The 18,274-nt window shown below is 38.3% G+C and overlaps 2 protein-coding genes across 4 annotated transcripts; one reads left to right on the top strand and one right to left on the bottom strand.

Moving 5' to 3' along the window:
- The first annotated feature begins 1,188 nt into the window (after positions 1–1,188).
- Positions 1,189–9,580, top strand: LOC114920911 (uncharacterized). Of its 2 annotated transcripts, none has more exons than XM_065957399.1 (5): positions 1,189–1,236; positions 1,392–1,772; positions 8,209–8,349; positions 8,495–8,556; positions 8,668–9,580. In XM_065957399.1, the coding sequence occupies exons 1-5, from the start codon at positions 1,200–1,202 to the stop codon at positions 8,725–8,727; spliced, it is 681 nt and encodes a 226-aa protein (XP_065813471.1). In that variant the 5' UTR covers positions 1,189–1,199; the 3' UTR covers positions 8,728–9,580. The 2 variants fall into 2 exon arrangements, with proteins under 2 accessions (XP_065813471.1, XP_065813436.1); XM_065957364.1 differs by having other exon boundaries at positions 1,193–1,236; positions 1,389–1,772.
- Positions 9,581–11,453: 1,873 nt separating this feature from the next.
- Positions 11,454–16,850, bottom strand: LOC109976861 (uncharacterized). 2 transcript variants are annotated; one of them, XM_065957475.1, is made up of 5 exons: positions 16,724–16,850; positions 16,188–16,571; positions 13,062–13,196; positions 12,875–12,936; positions 11,454–12,792 (listed from the first exon to the last, which is right to left on the bottom strand). In XM_065957475.1, the coding sequence occupies exons 1-5, from the start codon at positions 16,758–16,760 to the stop codon at positions 12,670–12,672; spliced, it is 741 nt and encodes a 246-aa protein (XP_065813547.1). In that variant the 5' UTR covers positions 16,761–16,850; the 3' UTR covers positions 11,454–12,669. The 2 variants fall into 2 exon arrangements, with proteins under 2 accessions (XP_065813547.1, XP_065813564.1); XM_065957492.1 differs by having other exon boundaries at positions 16,188–16,568; positions 16,724–16,771.
- Between the last annotated feature and the right edge of the window lie 1,424 nt (positions 16,851–18,274).

Below are 18,274 nucleotides of genomic sequence, written 5' to 3' on the forward strand. Positions count from 1 at the left end.
GTGGATAATGCGGCACCATGTTTCGTCTGTCTTCTGTTGATGACTTATATGTAATATATATTTTGAACATTACTGATGAACTTCAAAATAACTTATTGTATGATTGTAATGTTGTCACAACGCCTCCCATTCTGTTGGTGGCTTATTTGTGGTTTGTCTTTTCTGTGTCAGAGCGGCAACAACCACACCTTGTTTCCATCATACACTCTCTCTCTCTCTCTCTCTCACACACACACACACACACACACACACACACACACACACACACACACACACACACACACACACACACACACACACACACACACACACACACACACACACACACTCAGCATCACTGACAAAAGTGGTCACTATGTTTTTCACTTTTGGTATAGTAAAACCTTCAAATCAATAAGTTTGACCTTGAACCCTTGAGTATCAGAGTGGTCCCTTTTTTCTGTCTGGACTCTGAGCCCCTCTGAGTTTACTTGCAATTTCTTGTTTTCTCCACCACACATTTCCAAGAACGATCAAATTAGTTCACAGGAAACCCAAAGCGATGAACAGACCCTCGTCTAACTTGACACTGTGCTGCAGAAAACAAGTCTGCTCAACACCCTTTGTTGAAGTGTTGTGTGTCTGGGTGTCTAAAGTCAAGCAAAACCTCAATTGGACATTCAACTGCTCTGCAGACACCAAAGATACTTCTAGACAAGCAACTACACAGGAGTTGCTCTCACTCTGGTTCACTTTTTTATTCTGGTGTTTAAATCAACAGAACACAGTAATCAGTACTGTTTCATGCAAATTCAAAGGACTCACATCTTCAGCTGGGGAGAGTTTTCCATCTGCTAATGTAACATCATCTTAAACAACACTTGTCTCATTAGAAGTTGCTTCTAAGTTATTCTGAACGTCTTCTGACCGTCCATGGTGTCTTGTAATCCGTGCAAGAACTAAAGACGTAAGAGCAATTAAATGAAAATAAATAAAAGCATTTAAAGTTAATAGAGGATGTTAGGTAAAGACACAATGAGAGAATAAGACATCAAAGTCTAAAATGTCACATTGGGTGGAATCTGCAAAAAAAAAAAAAAAAAAAATGTTCCACCTCACTGGCCAATCACAGCGTCTGCTTCCTTTAATGGAAACATCTATATGGGTGTGATGTCAGTGAGACCTGTGTCTCTGTCTTCACATCTCAGACCTCGTCACTCATGGAGGGCCGTCACGTTGTTCTGCTCCTGGTCTCAGGTAATTCTTTTGATTAATAGTTTGGATGATTTAATACAAGGATGTTTTTACATTAAAAGAAGAATACTAACGTTCTAGTGCCCTTGTCATTTTGTCTTCCTGTATAGCTGTGCACATTTTAAACTGCTGTTATGATCTTGTTTGAATTCCAGCAGTGGTTTCCTTGAGTCCTGACTGTGTTTGTGGATCAGAGTTGAAGGTGACGGTCAGACCAGGAGACAACGTCACTCTCTACTGTGACTGCAAAACATCAACTGGAGTTTACATCGTGTGGTACAGGAACTGTTCTCATGAGAACCAGCCTTCACTCGTTCTTAAAGTAAAGAATATACTGACACAAAATCTTCCTCCTAATTTCCACTTCTTGAAGAACCAGTCCTCTGAATCCTACGACCTGCTGATCCTGAACATCACTGAGTCAGATGAAGGTCTTTACTACTGTGGAACTGAAGAACCAAGACTGGAGGATAAGGAAAACATAACTTCTAGATATATTTACTACAGCTACAGCAACATCACAAGAAGAATCATATTCAGTAAGTACGCTCTGTCTTTGTGTGACTGTGATTTCAGTGGATTCAATAATTTGAATATTACAAATAAATCATTCACTGAATTAATGATGTCAGACCAAAAACATCATCCGCTAAGATCATCAACACATTCAACACATTCATACTTTTGTAAAATGAATGATTAATTTGCAAAGAAAGTGTTGTACAGGATGATGATCACCAGATCATCAATGACCAATATGACTACAACTAACTCGAAAGACAAGTGGCAGAAATACTATTAACTGAAATGTAATTAATATAGCTTAAATAAATGAACGATCAGGAGGTATTTGAGTAGTGAAAAAAGAAGAGGTGTGAACACACACACACACACACACACACACACACACACACACACACACACACACACACACACACACACACACACATATATATACATACATTCAGAAAGACTCAACTTGTCTGCAAAGTTAAATACTACAACATTTTTTAATTAAGAACATTGACTTTCTCAAGATGTCGTTTTTTTGGTCAAAAAGTTGTCAAAAGTAAACAAAACTGATTGTGATGAATTTAAAAATATTGAAACCCTGATTTAAAAAAATAATAATAATCACAAGAAAACATAAAATGTTTACAGAAAATGATACGCCAATTTGAATTTAATATCAGCAACACTTTTCAAAAGTTGGCACAGGGTCATGTGTACCGCTCTGTTGCATCACACTTTTCTTTAAACAACACAGGAGACCAGTTTCTGTAACTTTAAGAGGGTAATGTTTTACCATTCTTGCTTAATGTAGGATTTAAAATGTTCAACAGTTCAAGGACTCCTTTTACACCTTTCATAATGCTCAAAAACACTTTCAATGGGTGACAAGTCAGGACTGCAGGAAGTGCCAGTTTAGCACTGAGACTCTTTCTTACAGGGCAAGGCAAGTTTATTTATAGAGCACATTTCAACAACAATTCAAAGTGCTTCACACAAAACATCAAAAGCATCATGACAGAGGAAAGAAGAGAAACATTAAAATAGGAAATTTAAAAATGACTGAAATTATTAAATCTGAAAATATGTTCAAATAAAAATAATTCAGATGAAATTAATTGAAATAAATAAAGTAAAAATATAAAAAGAGTTAAAAGTTACAGTGCAGAGTTAAGATTTCAAATCTCATTCAAATTGTTTATTGAAAGGCAGCTGTAAACAGGTGTGTCTTCAACCTTGATTTAAAAGAGCTGAGAGTTTCAGCAGACCTGCAGTTTTCTGGGAGTTTGTTCCAGATTTAGGGAGCATACAAACTGAACGTGGCTGCTACGTGCTACATCAGCAGTAGTTCAATCTGTACTCTAGTGTGTTTATAATTAGATCAATCACACTTATAGTAATTATTTATTTAACCTGTCGCAAAATAATGCAGAAAAACTAGTTCATGCATTTGTTACCTCCAGGTTGGATTATTGTAATTCTCTTTTGTCAGGGTGCTCTGGTAAGTCTCTAAAGACTCTTCAACTAGTCCAGAACGCTGCAGCTCGTGTACTGACTAGAACTAGGAAAAGGGACCACATTACTCCTGTGTTGGCTTCTCTGCACTGGCTCCCTATACAATCTAGAATAGAATTCAAGATCCTTCTTCTCACTTACAAAGCTCTAAATGACCAGGCACCATCTTATCTTAAGGAGCTACTAGTGCCGTACTGCCCCTCGAGAACACTACGGTCCCAGAATGCGGGCCTGCTAGTGGTACCTACAGTCTCTAAATGTACTATGGGAGGTAAAGTCTTCAGTTATCAGGCTCCTCTCCTCTGGAATCATCTTCCAGCCGGAGTCCGGGAGGCAGACACAGTCTGTATTTTTAAGAATAGACTTAAAACTTTCCTTTTTGATAAATCTTATAGTTAGGGCTGGTGTAGATCAGCTCCTAGTTATGCTTCTATAGGCTTAGACTACCGGGGGAACTGGCGCCTTGAGCTCCTCTCTCTCTCACTGTGCATATACAGTTCATCATATTACTGCATGTATCTATCTGTAAATCTCAGTCACTAACCACCTACTTTCCTGGGAGCTCTTGAGCTCTCTTTCCCCCAATTCACACATACTCCGTAATCATGATCATTGTGTTCACACAGTGCGCGCCACCAACGGCACCACGCTCTGCTCCGTTTCAAATACGCAGCGAGCAGAGGTGTAAAGTAAGGAATTACATTTACTCGCGTTACTGTAATTGAGCAGTTTTTTGGTGTACTTACTACTTTTGAAGTCCTTTTTAAAATCTGTACTTTTACCTTTATTTCAGTAGGTTTTCTGTTAAGTTTTGTAATTCGCTACATTTTAAATCACATCCGTTACTGAGTAAAAAAATAGGCCTACTATGAATGATTTTCCCTCATCGGGTTGCCACCCGTCCCGTAAAATGCGGAATCGTATATATATTATAATATAATACGGGAAGCAGTATTTCCCGTATTTCCAAGATGCCTTGAACTCAGCATCATTCAGCCCGATTCAGCCGGCTAGTTCCCGCCTCCTCAGAGCGTCCGTTGGTTTGTTTGGTTCTTTTTTGGCATGAGCAATAAGAGCTCTTTAGTGATTGGGTGAGAGAAAGTCATAGGAGTCAGAAGGAAACATGTCTGCAGGTGTCTGTCGAGATATCATCAATACAACATCAATATATCGACAGTAGACACTTAATTAATACAATAAGAAAATAGTTCAAAACCATATTAATCGTATCATTCATGATTTCATGAGAAAACAACAAAAACAAAAGACAGAAGGACAGAATAAATGAATAAAAATACTATTAAATTCGTACTGTTTATTTAATAAAAAATCTGTCATCTTACTGCTCCCCTCTATGTTACAGCAGTGTCAAAAGCACTTTAATAATACTCTGTTAATGAATTAATGTTAAGTTAATAACTTTATTTTATGTTTAAGTTAAGTTGTAAATTAGATAGGCCTAGCTAGTAGTAATCATCTGCTGACGTCCTGTTAGGTGCATTTCATTGTGCATACATGACTGTATCTGCCTTTACACTGATGTTTTGCGTTTTTGTAAATTATTTCAGAAAAGAAAGTGTTAATAAAGCACTTAAAACTTTAAGTATGACTCTTATTACTTCATTAAAACCACGTTTTAAATCATGATTCACCACAACTGGTGCCCCACCCCACCGTTCGGCCAGTGGTGGTCAGACCCCTACTGAGTTGCACCCTGCTGCAGGGTGTCCTTTATTTTTCTGCTTGGAAGGTGGCAACCCTACTCATCGCACCGGAGCGAAGAGAGAGAGAGAGACAGAGAGAGAGAGAGACAGAGAGAGAGACAGAGAGAGACAGAGAGAGACAGAGAGAGACAGAGAGAGAGATACAGAGAGAGAGACAGAGAGAGACAGAGAGAGAGGGAGACACAGAGAGAGAGACAGAGAGAGACAGAGAGAGACAGAGAGAGAGACAGAGAGAGAGACAGAGAGGGAGACACAGAGAGAGACACAGAGAGAGACAGAGAGAGACAGACAGAGAGAGAGACAGAAAGAGATACAGAAAGAGATACAGAGAGAGATACAGAGAGAGAGACAGAAAGAGAGACAGAGAGAGAGACAGAGAGAGACAGAGAGAGAGACAGAGAGAGAGACAGAAAGAGATACAGAGAGAGAGACAGAGAGAGAGAGAGAGAGAGACAGAGAGAGACAGAGAGAGAGAGACAGAGAGATACAGAGAGAGAGACAGAGAGAGATACAGAGAGAGACAGAGAGAGAGACAGAGAGAGACAGAGAGAGATACAGAGAGAGAGACAGAGAGAGACAGAGAGAGAGACAGAGAGATACAGAGAGAGACAGAGAGAGAGACAGAGAGAGACACAGAGAGACACAGAGAGAGATACAGAGAGAGACAGAGAGAGACAGAGAGAGAGACAGAGAGAGATGCCACTACAGCTAGTGCAGCACGGATAAGCTCCTCCTCTACTGTGGGTCTACCTGCTGAAGGTGTTTATAAATTGATGTCTCATTGTCTTAAGTCCAACATGATTAAAATAAGTTGGCTGTGGTTCTTACTCTTGGGCAAAGAAGTGGCTGAGGATGCTTTTTCTCACTGCAGCGTTCGCGACTACAATCGCCGCTGCAGCTCCGAGCGATAAACACATTTAGTTCCGGAAAGTTTTTCACAATAAAAGTCCTTTATTGACATCTCTGTGATGTGCTTTTCTTTTGAAACAGACGTATGAGGAAAGTGGGTGTTATAAGCTGCTGCAACTTAACACATCTGAGACGTGTGAAAATAAATACTTCAAACCAAACAGATTCAGTTAGAAGCTTCAGTAGCTAATAAGTAAACAAACAGTGACTAAGACATCTAATATTTAAGCTCATAAAGGCTCAATTCAAAACAATAAATGAATTATCTTTCATCTCAGGTTTATTTGCAGCTAAATCAGCCTTTGATGCTGTCTTTAAGACTAACCAGCCTCAGAATAATAAAACTAAAAACACTAAAATACTCTTTACACTGTTCATGATTGAGACAAAGATCCTTTTAGTATTTTCTTAAATAGTTTAAACATTTCCCTTCATAAAACAGCTGATTACTTGAACATATAATCCTTGATTATTTATCCATCATTATGTATATTTTGTTTTTAGGCTATGAGAAAATGTTTATCAGAAAAGATAAATCTTTGTTAAGATTTGCATTTGGAGATTAATTTCCTCTCGTCCTTTTTTCACAACACGAGAGATGCGTTGTTAAAAAAAAGTAACTAAGTAACTTTTACTTAAAGTACATTTTAAACAAGTTACTTTTTACTTTTACTTGAGTACATTTTTAATCTGGTGCTTTTACTTGTACTTAAGTAACATTTTAGCAAAGTAACAGTACTTTTAATTGAGTAGAATATATTAGTACTCTTTACACCTCTGGCAGCGAGTCTGTTTTCGCCGGAGTACGCTGCAGGCACGCGTCAAGCTGGACAGAATATGACAGCCCGGACAGGAAGTCAGACAAGGAAACGCACAGAGCGTCCGGTCAATTTTAAAATTAAACACAATATGCAGACTCCCGATCGTATTTTTCATCACTTTATCAACATTACGTCAAAACAGGTATCGAATGAACCACAATGCATCCTCAGAAAGACAAAGCAACATGTTGTTTGCATGTTTTACTCTTTATTCCCGCAGGATCTTGTAGTTGTCCTGTGATGTGTCATAGGTGTGCTGACGTCCCAGAAACAGATCCAGTGTGAATGGGCGCGAGCCGTCCGAAGGAGCTAAACCGTGGAACTGACGGACCGCGGCACGCACGGAATATGTGTAAATTGGGGGTTAGGCTCCTCGAGATTGTTGGTTGACGGCCTGCCAGAACAACCCCCAACCCCCACCCCCTTACTCCCTATCCCTCTTCCTGAATTTTATCCCATCTCTCCCCCTATCCCTTTCCAAGCCCGGCGCAGTCTAGGCCTGTGAAGGCTGATGAGCCCGGGATCAGGCCGAAGATTTCTGACTTTTAATAAGGCAGTTTTTTGTTGTTGGTCTTTTGTATAAAGTTTAATTTTATACAAAAGACCAACAACCAACAATTGTATTTTAGTGTGTCGTGAGTTTATGAAGATAAAGACTGTAAAGATTGCACAAAGTAGTAGTTGCAATAATGAGCTTAAACTGCACATCATTTACAAGTAAAAAGATATTTATTTTAAAAAAATTCTAAAATAAGAGAAAATGTCTATCCACAGGCAACACTCTCTAAAGAACACAAGGGGAGGCTCTCAGCGTACTGAAACACCCATGTAAGACCATAACATCATCTGCTGAGATCATCAGCACACTTATACTGTGTTTTTTTAAAGGTGCTCTATGGAGTTTTGGTAGAGAAATGTGAAAGTTGGAGAAATGTACAGATTCTGTGGTATGTGTTCATTACTCTATATGCTTCTATAGAAGTACAATGTGACAGAGGAAAGCAGAGAGATGATCACCAATGACCAAAGTGACTATAACAACAGCAAAGACAGGAAATGTGGAAAGCCTAAATAAGTGGGCGGGCAACAGGAGGTACCTGAGAAATTTGTTTAAAAAGACATTTAATGCAGATATGTTGAGATAAGAAGAACAAATATGTTTAAATATCTGAGTACTTTTCACATTGTGAATTAAGTCAAAGGTTTCCATGCAGTCTCTCATTTTTCTTCTGCTAATTAAAACGTGCAGTAGATCTGATCAAACTCGTAGCTCTCTCCTTCATCACTCGTATGACTATCATTACAAGCTCCAATGTTTTGTCAGTGGTTATAATGCCACTGATGGGACTCCAAAGCCCCCTGCAGTAACAGACGGGTGATGTCACTCTGGCTTAGTCCATTCATTCTTACAGGCTGTGGTTGCACACCAGAGAAAAATTAGATACATTGAAAACCAACATTTTAAACATCTAATCCACATTCTATATTTGACCTAGCCTCCAGTGACTCCGGTGACTCCATCGGTCCACCCCATGTTGAGCCTGGTGTATCTTGGATGATGGTGTTCAGTCCAGCCATCACGGTCCTCTCCACCTTCCTGTGCCTGACTTTTGTTTATCTCTGCAGTCAGAATGCAGGTAAATACACAACAATCACTTTTTACCTGTTAAGTATAGACATTATGAATCGACTTAAATACAAATGAATCATATTGATTGTGATGGATCATTGAATGAATGAAGTCATTGTCTAACAAGAAACCTTTTATTTATGATTCTACAGATGAAAAAGATCAAATGACTGAGAGAAGACCTGACATGGGAGAGGAAAGTACAGTGAATCAGGTAAGGACTTTCTTTGGTATTTTCATGGTGCTCAGAACCATTAGATATCTTTGCAGCAGTAGAGACTCTGTACTAATGACACTCATGTTACTGTGTCTGATTACCTTTCAGGATGAAGACGCATGTTTCACCAGAGTTGTGTTCTTGTGTGTCGATGGACGGAACAAATAGATTGGCTTTGTCTGAGCGGACATCACACAAGCTCCACTTCAAACTTCTCACAAAGTCTTTAGCGTCCGAGTTTAAAGACCTGTTATATTTGTACACAGTGATGATGCGTTTTGGGATGCGTAGTCAAAATGGTGTCAGAAAGTCAGCTAGTGGTGTTGAATTAACTGTTTGTTTGTTTGTTTTCTGGCTTCTTGCCTTCACTTGATAAGATGGTGTATAGAGTAGTAAACAGGAAAGAGAGAGGGGGGAATGACATGTGGTAATGGACCACAGGCCGGACCTGAACCACCCGCCCAGAGGACCAGAGCTTCCAAACATTCGGGCAACCCAACCAGCAGGTCAGCTGTGGTCATGAATTAACAATTGGGTCTTCGGCAGATGTTCAGCAGAAGCAGCTTTTGAGGAACCTTGTTTACTATCACAATGACGTTAATCATCCTACTACGACGCTCGATGGCCGATTAGGATCCAATTTGTCAATGTCTTCAGAGACATAAACATCAACAAAACAGATATTTTCAACAAGTAAACAAGTAAACAAGTATCGTTATTATAGCAAAGATTACTTTGACACGACTAAAAGTGACAGCAAGAGACCACTGCCAGGCTTAGAACTGTGCAACCCAATACATGGCCTTCCTGGGCACCCACAGTGCTGCACTTTCAGGAGGAAGACTCAGATTTCATTTTAACTAGTTCACCACAATGAATTAATTTTTTTAACATTAATCCCGTTTTAGTTTGCATACTGTTTCCAATTTATTCATCATGTGTAACTATGTTGTAACCATTACTACTGTACATGTATTCTTCCTTTATGTTCACCATCTATTTGTAATAAAGATTCACATTAAGCCAAGAACTTTGTTGGTTTGTTTCTGTTGAAAGGTCGAGCAGATCTAAGAAAGGCCGAACCCCCAAGGGACCCACACAGAAAAAAAGTGATAGGCTAAGATTGATGTCAAAAATCAACAAAAATTAATTGCAATTTATTCAGTGAGAACCTTAAGTCGAGGTGTGGCTGACTAAGGCAGCCTGATGTTTTTCAGTGAGGAAACATGTATTTTTTACACAGTTTGAGTAAAATATGGTAAAATCTTCTGAAGGTTCAAAAGATTTGCAAATGTAGAAATACACCGCAAGAAAAGGTGGTCATTGTTGCTTTAAGTTAGGATGAACCCTGTTTGTGCAAGCCTCCATGGGTCCTTCCCATGCAATCTTTCCCCAGAAATATCTTAAATTGACTTGAGCTTGCATAGCACTTTTCTATTCTTCAGTCTACTCAAAGCACTTTTACACCGCAGACGAAGTAGCTGGAGCAACTTTGGCTTGAGTGTCTTGCTTAAGGACATATCAGACATGTTGCCCCAAGCTTTACTCTTTTCCCCCACCGTAGGGGCGGCCATAAATATTGAATCAGACCATCAAATGCCAACATTTATATAGAGGAGAGGAAATATGCCTGAGCTGTTTATAAGGATACACATGTTCAGTTCAGGCTGCGTAGGTTTTATGTGCCATGAAACAAACATGCTTTAAATGTATAAGAACACAAAAATCCTACAAAGTGTCAACTTTTGTGGTTTTTCAGGCATTGTCTGAGAAGGCTAAAATGTTGTTTTTTATGGTCGGAAAATCTGTTGAAGATGAGTTGGCAACTTAAGAAGCTCGTGTGTCATTTTTTGGACAGCGACATGTACTGCAGTCACAGTTTAAGTGTTGTTTAAACTCTTTCAACTTTCTTTTAGCCTCCAGTATGTACTGATATGATCTTACGATGGGGGATTTCTCACAAACAGCGACCCATAAATCTATTCTTCTTTCATAATTTGAAGTAGCTGCACTGAGGGTGAATGTGATAGACACTTACACCTTGCACACAACCATGATATCACTTTCACCCACACTCTTACTCTTTTCAGTTCCCCAACAAAATTGGAGTCATTCAACCAGACAGTTAAAACAGTTTGTTTTAGTGTAAAATTAAACAATAACTTCTGTTACTGTGCTAATCATTATTTCTCTGTCTTTCAGTAACATGACTAGTGGGTGGGGGCAGGACTTCCTGCTTCCTGAAGGCTTCTCTTTAGACCAGACCAAATGCTCTGATGTCATGGGGGAAGGGGGGGGGGGCTGCATTAGGTCGGTTCACTGAGTTCACACCTTAGCTTTTCTCATGTTCAGTAGAGTTATGTTCAGTTATAGTTTCACTTTTAAAGCTAAGAAATTTGGGGTTTGTACATTTTGTATTCATCTTTGAGTAAAATAAAAACTCCTGTTGTCTCTTGCCTAGCTTCTTGGTCCTTAACAGTCACATTAAATCAGTATAACTTTACATTTATCTTATAGAGAAACAAGCTGCTTGATCCTTTATAAACATGTTTGATCATAGCACTCTGCACTTTATTTGGCACTCTGCGATTAATTGAACTTGCTATTGAACTCCCAACATGTAATCATGTTATGTTTTAATGATGTATTTTAATTTGAGTTTTTTTTTTATGGTTTTTGTTTTCATGTGCAGTCCTGTATTATGGTTTTGATGCCCTTTGTCACTAACATTGTGTTTTTATGCAAAAGCGACATTACAAAAAAAGGCAACACGTCTTCTGATTGAATTGTTGCCCTGACGATGACCTGAAAGACCAAAATGTCTCGTGGTTACTCCCATGAAAAAAGAAATTTAAAAAAATATTCCACCAGGAGTTTACCTTTCAGGATGAAGACACATGTTTCACCAGAGTTGTGTTCTTGGTTGCAGATGGACGGAACAAATAGATTGGCTTTGTCTGAGCGGACATCACACAAGCTCCACTTCAAACTTCTCACAAAGTCTTTAGCGTCCGAGTTTAAAGACCTGTTATATTTGTACACAGTGATGATGCGTTTTGTGGGCGGAGTCAAAATGGTGTCAGAAAGTCAACTAGTGGTGTTGACTTAACTGTTTGTTTGTTTGTTTTCTGGCTTCTTGCCTTCACTTGATAAGACGGTGTATAGAGTAGTAAACAGGAAAGAGAGAGGGGGGAATAACGTGGTAATGGAACCCAGACCCGTCCACCCAGAGGACCAGAGCTTTCTCACATTCGGGGCAACCCAACCACCAGGCCAACTGTGCTCATGAATTAACAATTAGTTCTTCGGCAGATGTTCAGCAGAAGCAGCTTTTGAAGACCCTTGTTTACTATCACAATGACGTTAATCATCCTACTACGACGCTCGGTGGCCGATTATCATCCAATTCGTCAATGTCTTCAGACACATTCACGTTGTTAGGGAAGAGTTTGTGGAGTCACAGAGTACATTTAAAGAAATGAATATTATTTTCACCATCTATTTGTAATAAATATTCAAATTAATCAAAGTACGTTGTTGGTGTATCTCTGTTAAAAGGTCAAGCAGATCTAAGAAAGGTTGAGCCCAACAGGAGCCACAAAAAAGTGAAAAGATTGATGACAAAATTCAACAGAAATTCTAATTGATTCCATGAGAACCTTTATTCAAGGTTGTCATTTTTTACACAGTTTGGGTAAAATGTGGTCAAATCTAAGTTGGGCAACCTCAGAGCAGAAAGAGCCTTGCCTTCCACACGATACTGAGGCTCCTGTTTGTTAAATCAATAAATTGTTAAATTGCCAATGTGTCTTGTTTCTTCAGATTTTAATCATCCAATCCAATAAACGAATAAGCTGTTTTTTCATGTTTTTTCAAGTTTTTGAATTTTCATACTCAGCTCTGCTACTCATCCCACATTGCATGTTCCTTACAAATGTGGCACCATTTAAAAGGGAAATAAACAGTCTTTCCAAAGTTACAAGATTTATTGCCAAGAAGCATTGTTACAACAAAGAAATAAATCTACCAAACACAAATGTCCTTACTTTTTGTTCGATGTTTATGTCAACATTACACAATTATTTTTTTGTTCCTCTGGTCTTAGGCCTGTTACATCCTAGATGTATTAAGAGCAGAATAGGTGCAGGAGTCAGAAGTCTGCGGTTCCTTCTTCTTCTTTGGTCTCTTTGATTTCTGACGGATTTCCACAGCAGCATAGCACACATCGTCATCCTAAGATTGGATATTTGTCATTTAGAAGCCCAACCTTGAACATATTTAATGCTTTGATACATTACACTTTAATGATAGATACCTGGCTCTGTCTTGGATGACCTCTAGTGTCAGGTCTTTGCTGATCAACAGGATGTTCTTCAGCTGCAGGAATAAATATAACATCAGTACAGCACAATGAAACTCACACAGTGGAAGAGACATTAAGGTGTCTTTGTGATTAAAAACAAACATGTGGATACATATTCTAGAAAAAGTGAGGTAGTTACCCTTCTTACAGCAGTGATAGACCACAAGTGAGGAGAGGAGAGAGGAGACAATAGATACAACTGGACACAGACAGGAGATCAGAATCCAGCAGTCCTGTGGCATCTTGGGGGGAGGAGTCTCATTCGGTTCTGTATCTAAATGAAAGTTGTGTTGATTACGTTCCTTTAACTCTGATCTACAGAAAAATTCCTAAAAAGTTGTAGAAAGTTGTAGAAACTTCAAAACATTGAAATCTCATATTTGAATGAAAATAGCACAAAGACAACGTAAATTGATGAAACTGGGATATTTTATTGTTTTTGGAAAAAAATAATGCTAAGGCAGCTTAGTAAATTTATAGGGACATATCAGACAAAAGCACCAATTTTTTTCCACATAGTCTCCATCACCATAGCTTTCAAATTTTTTATTTTTTTTTGGGGGGGGCACTTCATCGAGTTGGCGGTTCTAAGATGGCGGCCATGTAAAGTCTGTTAGTGCCAATATGTCTTCCAAGCCACTTAGAAAGTCAATCTTGGTGTCAATATATTTTCTGAGTAGAGGAATGCATTAAAATATGGAAATAATTTGGTGCTTTTATCCGACGTGTCCCCATTCGTTCCAAATCTGGTCCGAAGCTGCCTGACTAAAAGGCTGAAAAATGGTAAAAAACAAACAAACAAACATCCATAACTGAATCAGAATTCAAATGATGAATTAGAATAATATGTTATGCCCGCCACCTATCGTAGTGCATGTTCTGCCCGCTCGCCTCATGGACTGTAAATATTACGTTCACCTGCCTGGGAGCTGGAGTCTGACGTCACTTTCCTGCACCGTCCACTTTGCCGTTTCATTTTCGAGTTGGTTTGAATTATGATCACTTTTTAGCACGGCAAGTTTGAAAGAGAGAGCAAAGGTATAATGCAAACTGGATGACTGAATATTCATTTTAAATATAGGTCAAATAATGCACTTATAATCTGAAAATTCAAACGTGTTTCTTTTACTGTATTTTCATTTTAAAATTTGCTTTTTCATTTGAATTATGATACAAATTTAGCGGGGCATAGTTTGAAAATGATAAAGAAAATGTAATTTTCTTCATCATTTTAATTTAGTCAAAGAATGTGCATTTTTGAAGTTGAAAACTAAAATTCAAATTAGATAAATTAATCATCTTTTTATTATTGAGTCAAATAATACACTCATATTCTGAAAATTCAAACGCATTTCTGTTAATGCATTTGAATTTTCAAATTAGCTTTATCATTTCAATTTTGATCACTAATCGCTTCCATACTAGTAGGCCTGCATTCTGGGACCGTAGTGTTCTCGAGGGGCAGTACGGCACTAGTAGCTCCTTAAGATAAGATGGTGCCTGGTCATTTAGAGCTTTGTAAGTGAGAAGAAGGATCTTGAATTCTATTCTAGATCGTATAGGGAGCCAGTGCAGAGAAGCCAACACAGGAGTAATGTGGTCCCTTTTCCTAGTTCTAGTCAGTACACGAGCTGCAGCGTTCTGGACTAGTTGAAGAGTCTTTAGAGACTTACCAGAGCACCCTGACAAAAGAGAATTACAATAATCCAACCTGGAGGTAACAAATGCATGAACTAGTTTTTCTGCATTATTTTGCGACAGGATCTGCCTGATCTTAGATAAGTCCAGGCCAGAGAACCCGAAAGGGTATGTTCTTTGGCTGCTAGGTCCGTCCGAGCCGACTCTAGTTTTGCTAAGAGTCATCGAGCGAGAGAAGAGGGTCGTGGTAGGGCAGACCGAAAATATCAGAAAATAGTTTATTATTATTAAATAAATAATTACTATAAGTGTGATTGATCTAATTATAAACACACTAGTGTACAGATTGAACTACTGTTGATGTAGCACGTAGCAGCCACGTTCAGTTTGTATGCTCCCTAAATCTGGAACAAACTCCCAGAAAACTGCAGGTCTGCTGAAACTCTCAGCTCTTTTAAATCGAGGTTGAAGACACACCTGTTTACAGCTGCCTTTCAATAAACAATTTGAATGAGATTTGAAATCTTAACTCTGCACTGTAACTTTTAACTCTTTTTATATTTTTACTTCATTTATTTCAATTAATTTCATTTGAATTATTTTTATTTGAACACATTTTCAGATTTAATAATTTCAGTCATTTTTAAATTTCCTATTTTAATGTTTCTCTTCTTTCCTCTGTCATGATGCTTTTGATGTTTTGTCTGAAGCACTTTGAATTGTTGTTGAAATGTGCTCTATAAATAAACTTGCCTTGCCCTGTAAGAAAGAGTCTCAGTGCTAAACTGGCACTTCCTGCAGTCCTGACTTGTCACCCATTAAAAGTGTTTTTGAGCTGTATGAAAGGAGTCCTTGAACTGTTGAACATTTTAAATCCTACATTAAGCAAGAATGGTAAAACATTACCCTCTTAAAGTTACAGAAACTGGTCTCCTGTGTTGTTTAAAGAAAAGTGTGATGCAACAGAGCGGTACACATGACCCTGTCCCAACTTTTGAAAAGTGTTGCTGGCATTAAATTCAAATTGGCGTATCATTTTCTGTAAACATTTTATGTTTTCTTGTGAATATTATTATTTTTTTAAATCAGGGTTTCAATATTTTTAAATTCATCACAATCAGTTTTGTTTACTTTTGACAACTTTTTGACCAAAAAAACATCATCTTGAGAAAGTCAATGTTCTTAATTAAATTTTTTTTAGTATTTAACTTTGCAGACAAGTTGAATCTTTCTGAATGTATGTATATATATATATTTGTGTGTGTGTGTGTGTGTGTGTGTGTTTGTGTGTGTTCACACCTCTTCTTTTTTCACTACTCAAATACCTCCTGATCGTCCATTTATTTAAGCTATATTAATTACATTTCAGTTAATAGTATTTCTGCCACTTGTCTTTCGAGTTAGTTGTAGTCATATTGGTCATTGATGATCTGGTGATCATCATCCTGTACAACACTTTCTTTGCAAATTAATCATTCATTTTACAAAAGTATGAATGTGTTGTCTGATGATCTTAGCTGATGATGTTTATGGTCTGACATCATTAATTCAGAGAATGATTTATTTGTAATATTCAAATTATTGAATCCACTGAAATCACAGTCACACAAAGACAGAGCGTACTTACTGAATATGATTCTTGTTGTGATGTTGCTGTAGCTGTAGTAAATATATCTAGAAGTTATGTGTTCCTTATCCTCCAGTTTTATTTCTTCAGTTCCACAGTAGTAAAGACCTTCATCTGACTCAGTGATGTTCAAGATCAGCAGGTCGTAGGAGTCAGAGGACTGGTTCTTCAATAAGTGGAAATTAGGAGGAAGATTTTGTGTCAGTATATTCTTTACTTTGAGATCAGGTGAAGGCTCGTCTTCATGAGAACAGTTCCTGTACCACACGATGTAAACTCCAGTTGATGTTTTACAGTCACAGTAGAGAATGATGTTGTCTCCTGGTCTGACCGTCACCTTCAACTCTGATCCACAAACACAGTCAGGACTCAAGGAAACCACTGCTGGAATTCAAACAAGATCATAACAGCAGTTTAAAATGTGCACAGCTATACAGGAAGACAAAATGACAAGTTCACTAGAACGTTAGTATTCTTCTTTTAATGTAAAAACATCCTTGTATTAAATCATCCAAACTATTAATCAAAAGAATTACCTGAGACCAGGAGCAGAACAACGTGACGGCCCTCCATGAGTGACGAGGTCTGAGATGTGAAGACAGAGACACAGGTCTCACTGACATCACACCCATGTAGATGTTTCCATTAAAGGAAGCAGACGCTGTGATTGGTCAGTGAGGTGAAACTTTTTTTTGTTTTGTTTTTGCAGATGCCACCCAATGTGACATTTTGGACTTTGATGTCTTATTCTCTCATTGTGTCTTTCCCTAACATCCTCTATTAACTTTAAATGCTTTTATTTATTTTCATTTGATTGCTCTTCTTACGTATTTAGTTCTTGCACGGATTACAAGACACCATGGACGGTCAGAAGACGTTCAGAATAACTTAGAAGCAACTTCTAATGAGACAAGTGTTGTTTAAGATGATGTTACATTAGCAGATGTGTTTTCTTGATTAAAGTGCGACCATGTCTGGTTTTGAATGTTGGTTTAGACAGGAACCTGTTCTCCCCTCTTTCCAGTACTGCGTTCTGCCACTACATGTTTTAAATTTAGACATGAGAATGCAGACGAAAACCCCACTGAACATGTGCTACACTCTGCTTCATAAGTGCAACCAGAGCTGACCTCATTTGATCTCACAAAGGTGGGACGTGGTCACCCATATGACATAGATTCAGATATATTGATTGACTGATAGAACGTTATTGTCAGAGAACACTCTCAATAATGTTTTGCATATCTCAGCGGCTCCATTTACAATTTAAATAATTAAACACAACATAAAAATATGCAAATATTTGACCCAACATTCAAACACCAAACAAGTATTCAGAAGCCTTTAATGTGCTTTGATCTGAGATTATTCTCCATATTTCTTTTTAGGACTGACTGGTGTATGAAAGATTGCACCGTTCATTCCTTAAAACTGACTGGTGCACTCCTGCATGTGTAACAGAGTTAGAATCTACCTCTATGTTGAATTTTTACAAAACAGATAAGGCTGTCGCTACATGGTGGTTTAATAGAGCAACTGTGAGCTGTATTGGTCGGGCCACTAGCTGTTCACACGTAGCTCAGCAATGGAAAACTCTCCCCAGCTGAAGATGTGAGTCCTTTGAATTTGCATGAAACAGTACTGATTACTGTGTTCTGTTGATTTAAACACCAGAATAAAAAAGTGAACCAGAGTGAGAGCAACTCCTGTGTAGTTGCTTGTCTAGAAGTATCTTTGGAGTCTGCAGAGCAGTTGAATGTCCAACTGAGGTTTTGCTTGACTTTAGACACCCAGACACAAAACACCTCAACAAAGGGTGTGGAGCAGACTTATTTTCTGCAGCAGAGTGTCAAGTTAGACGAGGGTCTGTTCATCACTTTGGGTTTCCTGTGAACTAATCTGATCGTTCTTGGAAATGTGTGGTGGAGAAAACAAGTAATTGCATGTAAACAGCTTACGTGAAACAACACTCACTACTATAATGAAATGTTATGGATCCCTTTCAATGAAGAGACGTGAATAAAAAGCTGTTACATGTTAAGTGCCAGAAACAGTTCAATTACAGACAGCCAAATAAATGACTTAGA

This window comes from Labrus bergylta, chromosome 1, assembly GCF_963930695.1.
Source record: "Labrus bergylta chromosome 1, fLabBer1.1, whole genome shotgun sequence".
NCBI lineage: Eukaryota > Metazoa > Chordata > Actinopteri > Labriformes > Labridae > Labrus > Labrus bergylta.

Coding starts and splice junctions, on each gene's coding strand:
- LOC114920911 (XM_065957364.1), top strand. CDS start 1,200: ATGGAGGGCCGTCACGTTGTTCTGCTCCTGGTCTCAG. Junction 8,350..8,494: donor TCTCTGCAGTCAGAATGCAG/GTAAATACACAA, acceptor ATGATTCTACAG/ATGAAAAAGATCAAATGACT. Junction 8,557..8,667: donor AGGAAAGTACAGTGAATCAG/GTAAGGACTTTC, acceptor ATTACCTTTCAG/GATGAAGACGCATGTTTCAC.
- LOC109976861 (XM_065957475.1), bottom strand. CDS start 16,760: ATGGAGGGCCGTCACGTTGTTCTGCTCCTGGTCTCAG. Junction 16,572..16,723: donor TGTTCTGCTCCTGGTCTCAG/GTAATTCTTTTG, acceptor TTTGAATTCCAG/CAGTGGTTTCCTTGAGTCCT. Junction 12,937..13,061: donor CTATCACTGCTGTAAGAAGG/GTAACTACCTCA, acceptor TTATTCCTGCAG/CTGAAGAACATCCTGTTGAT.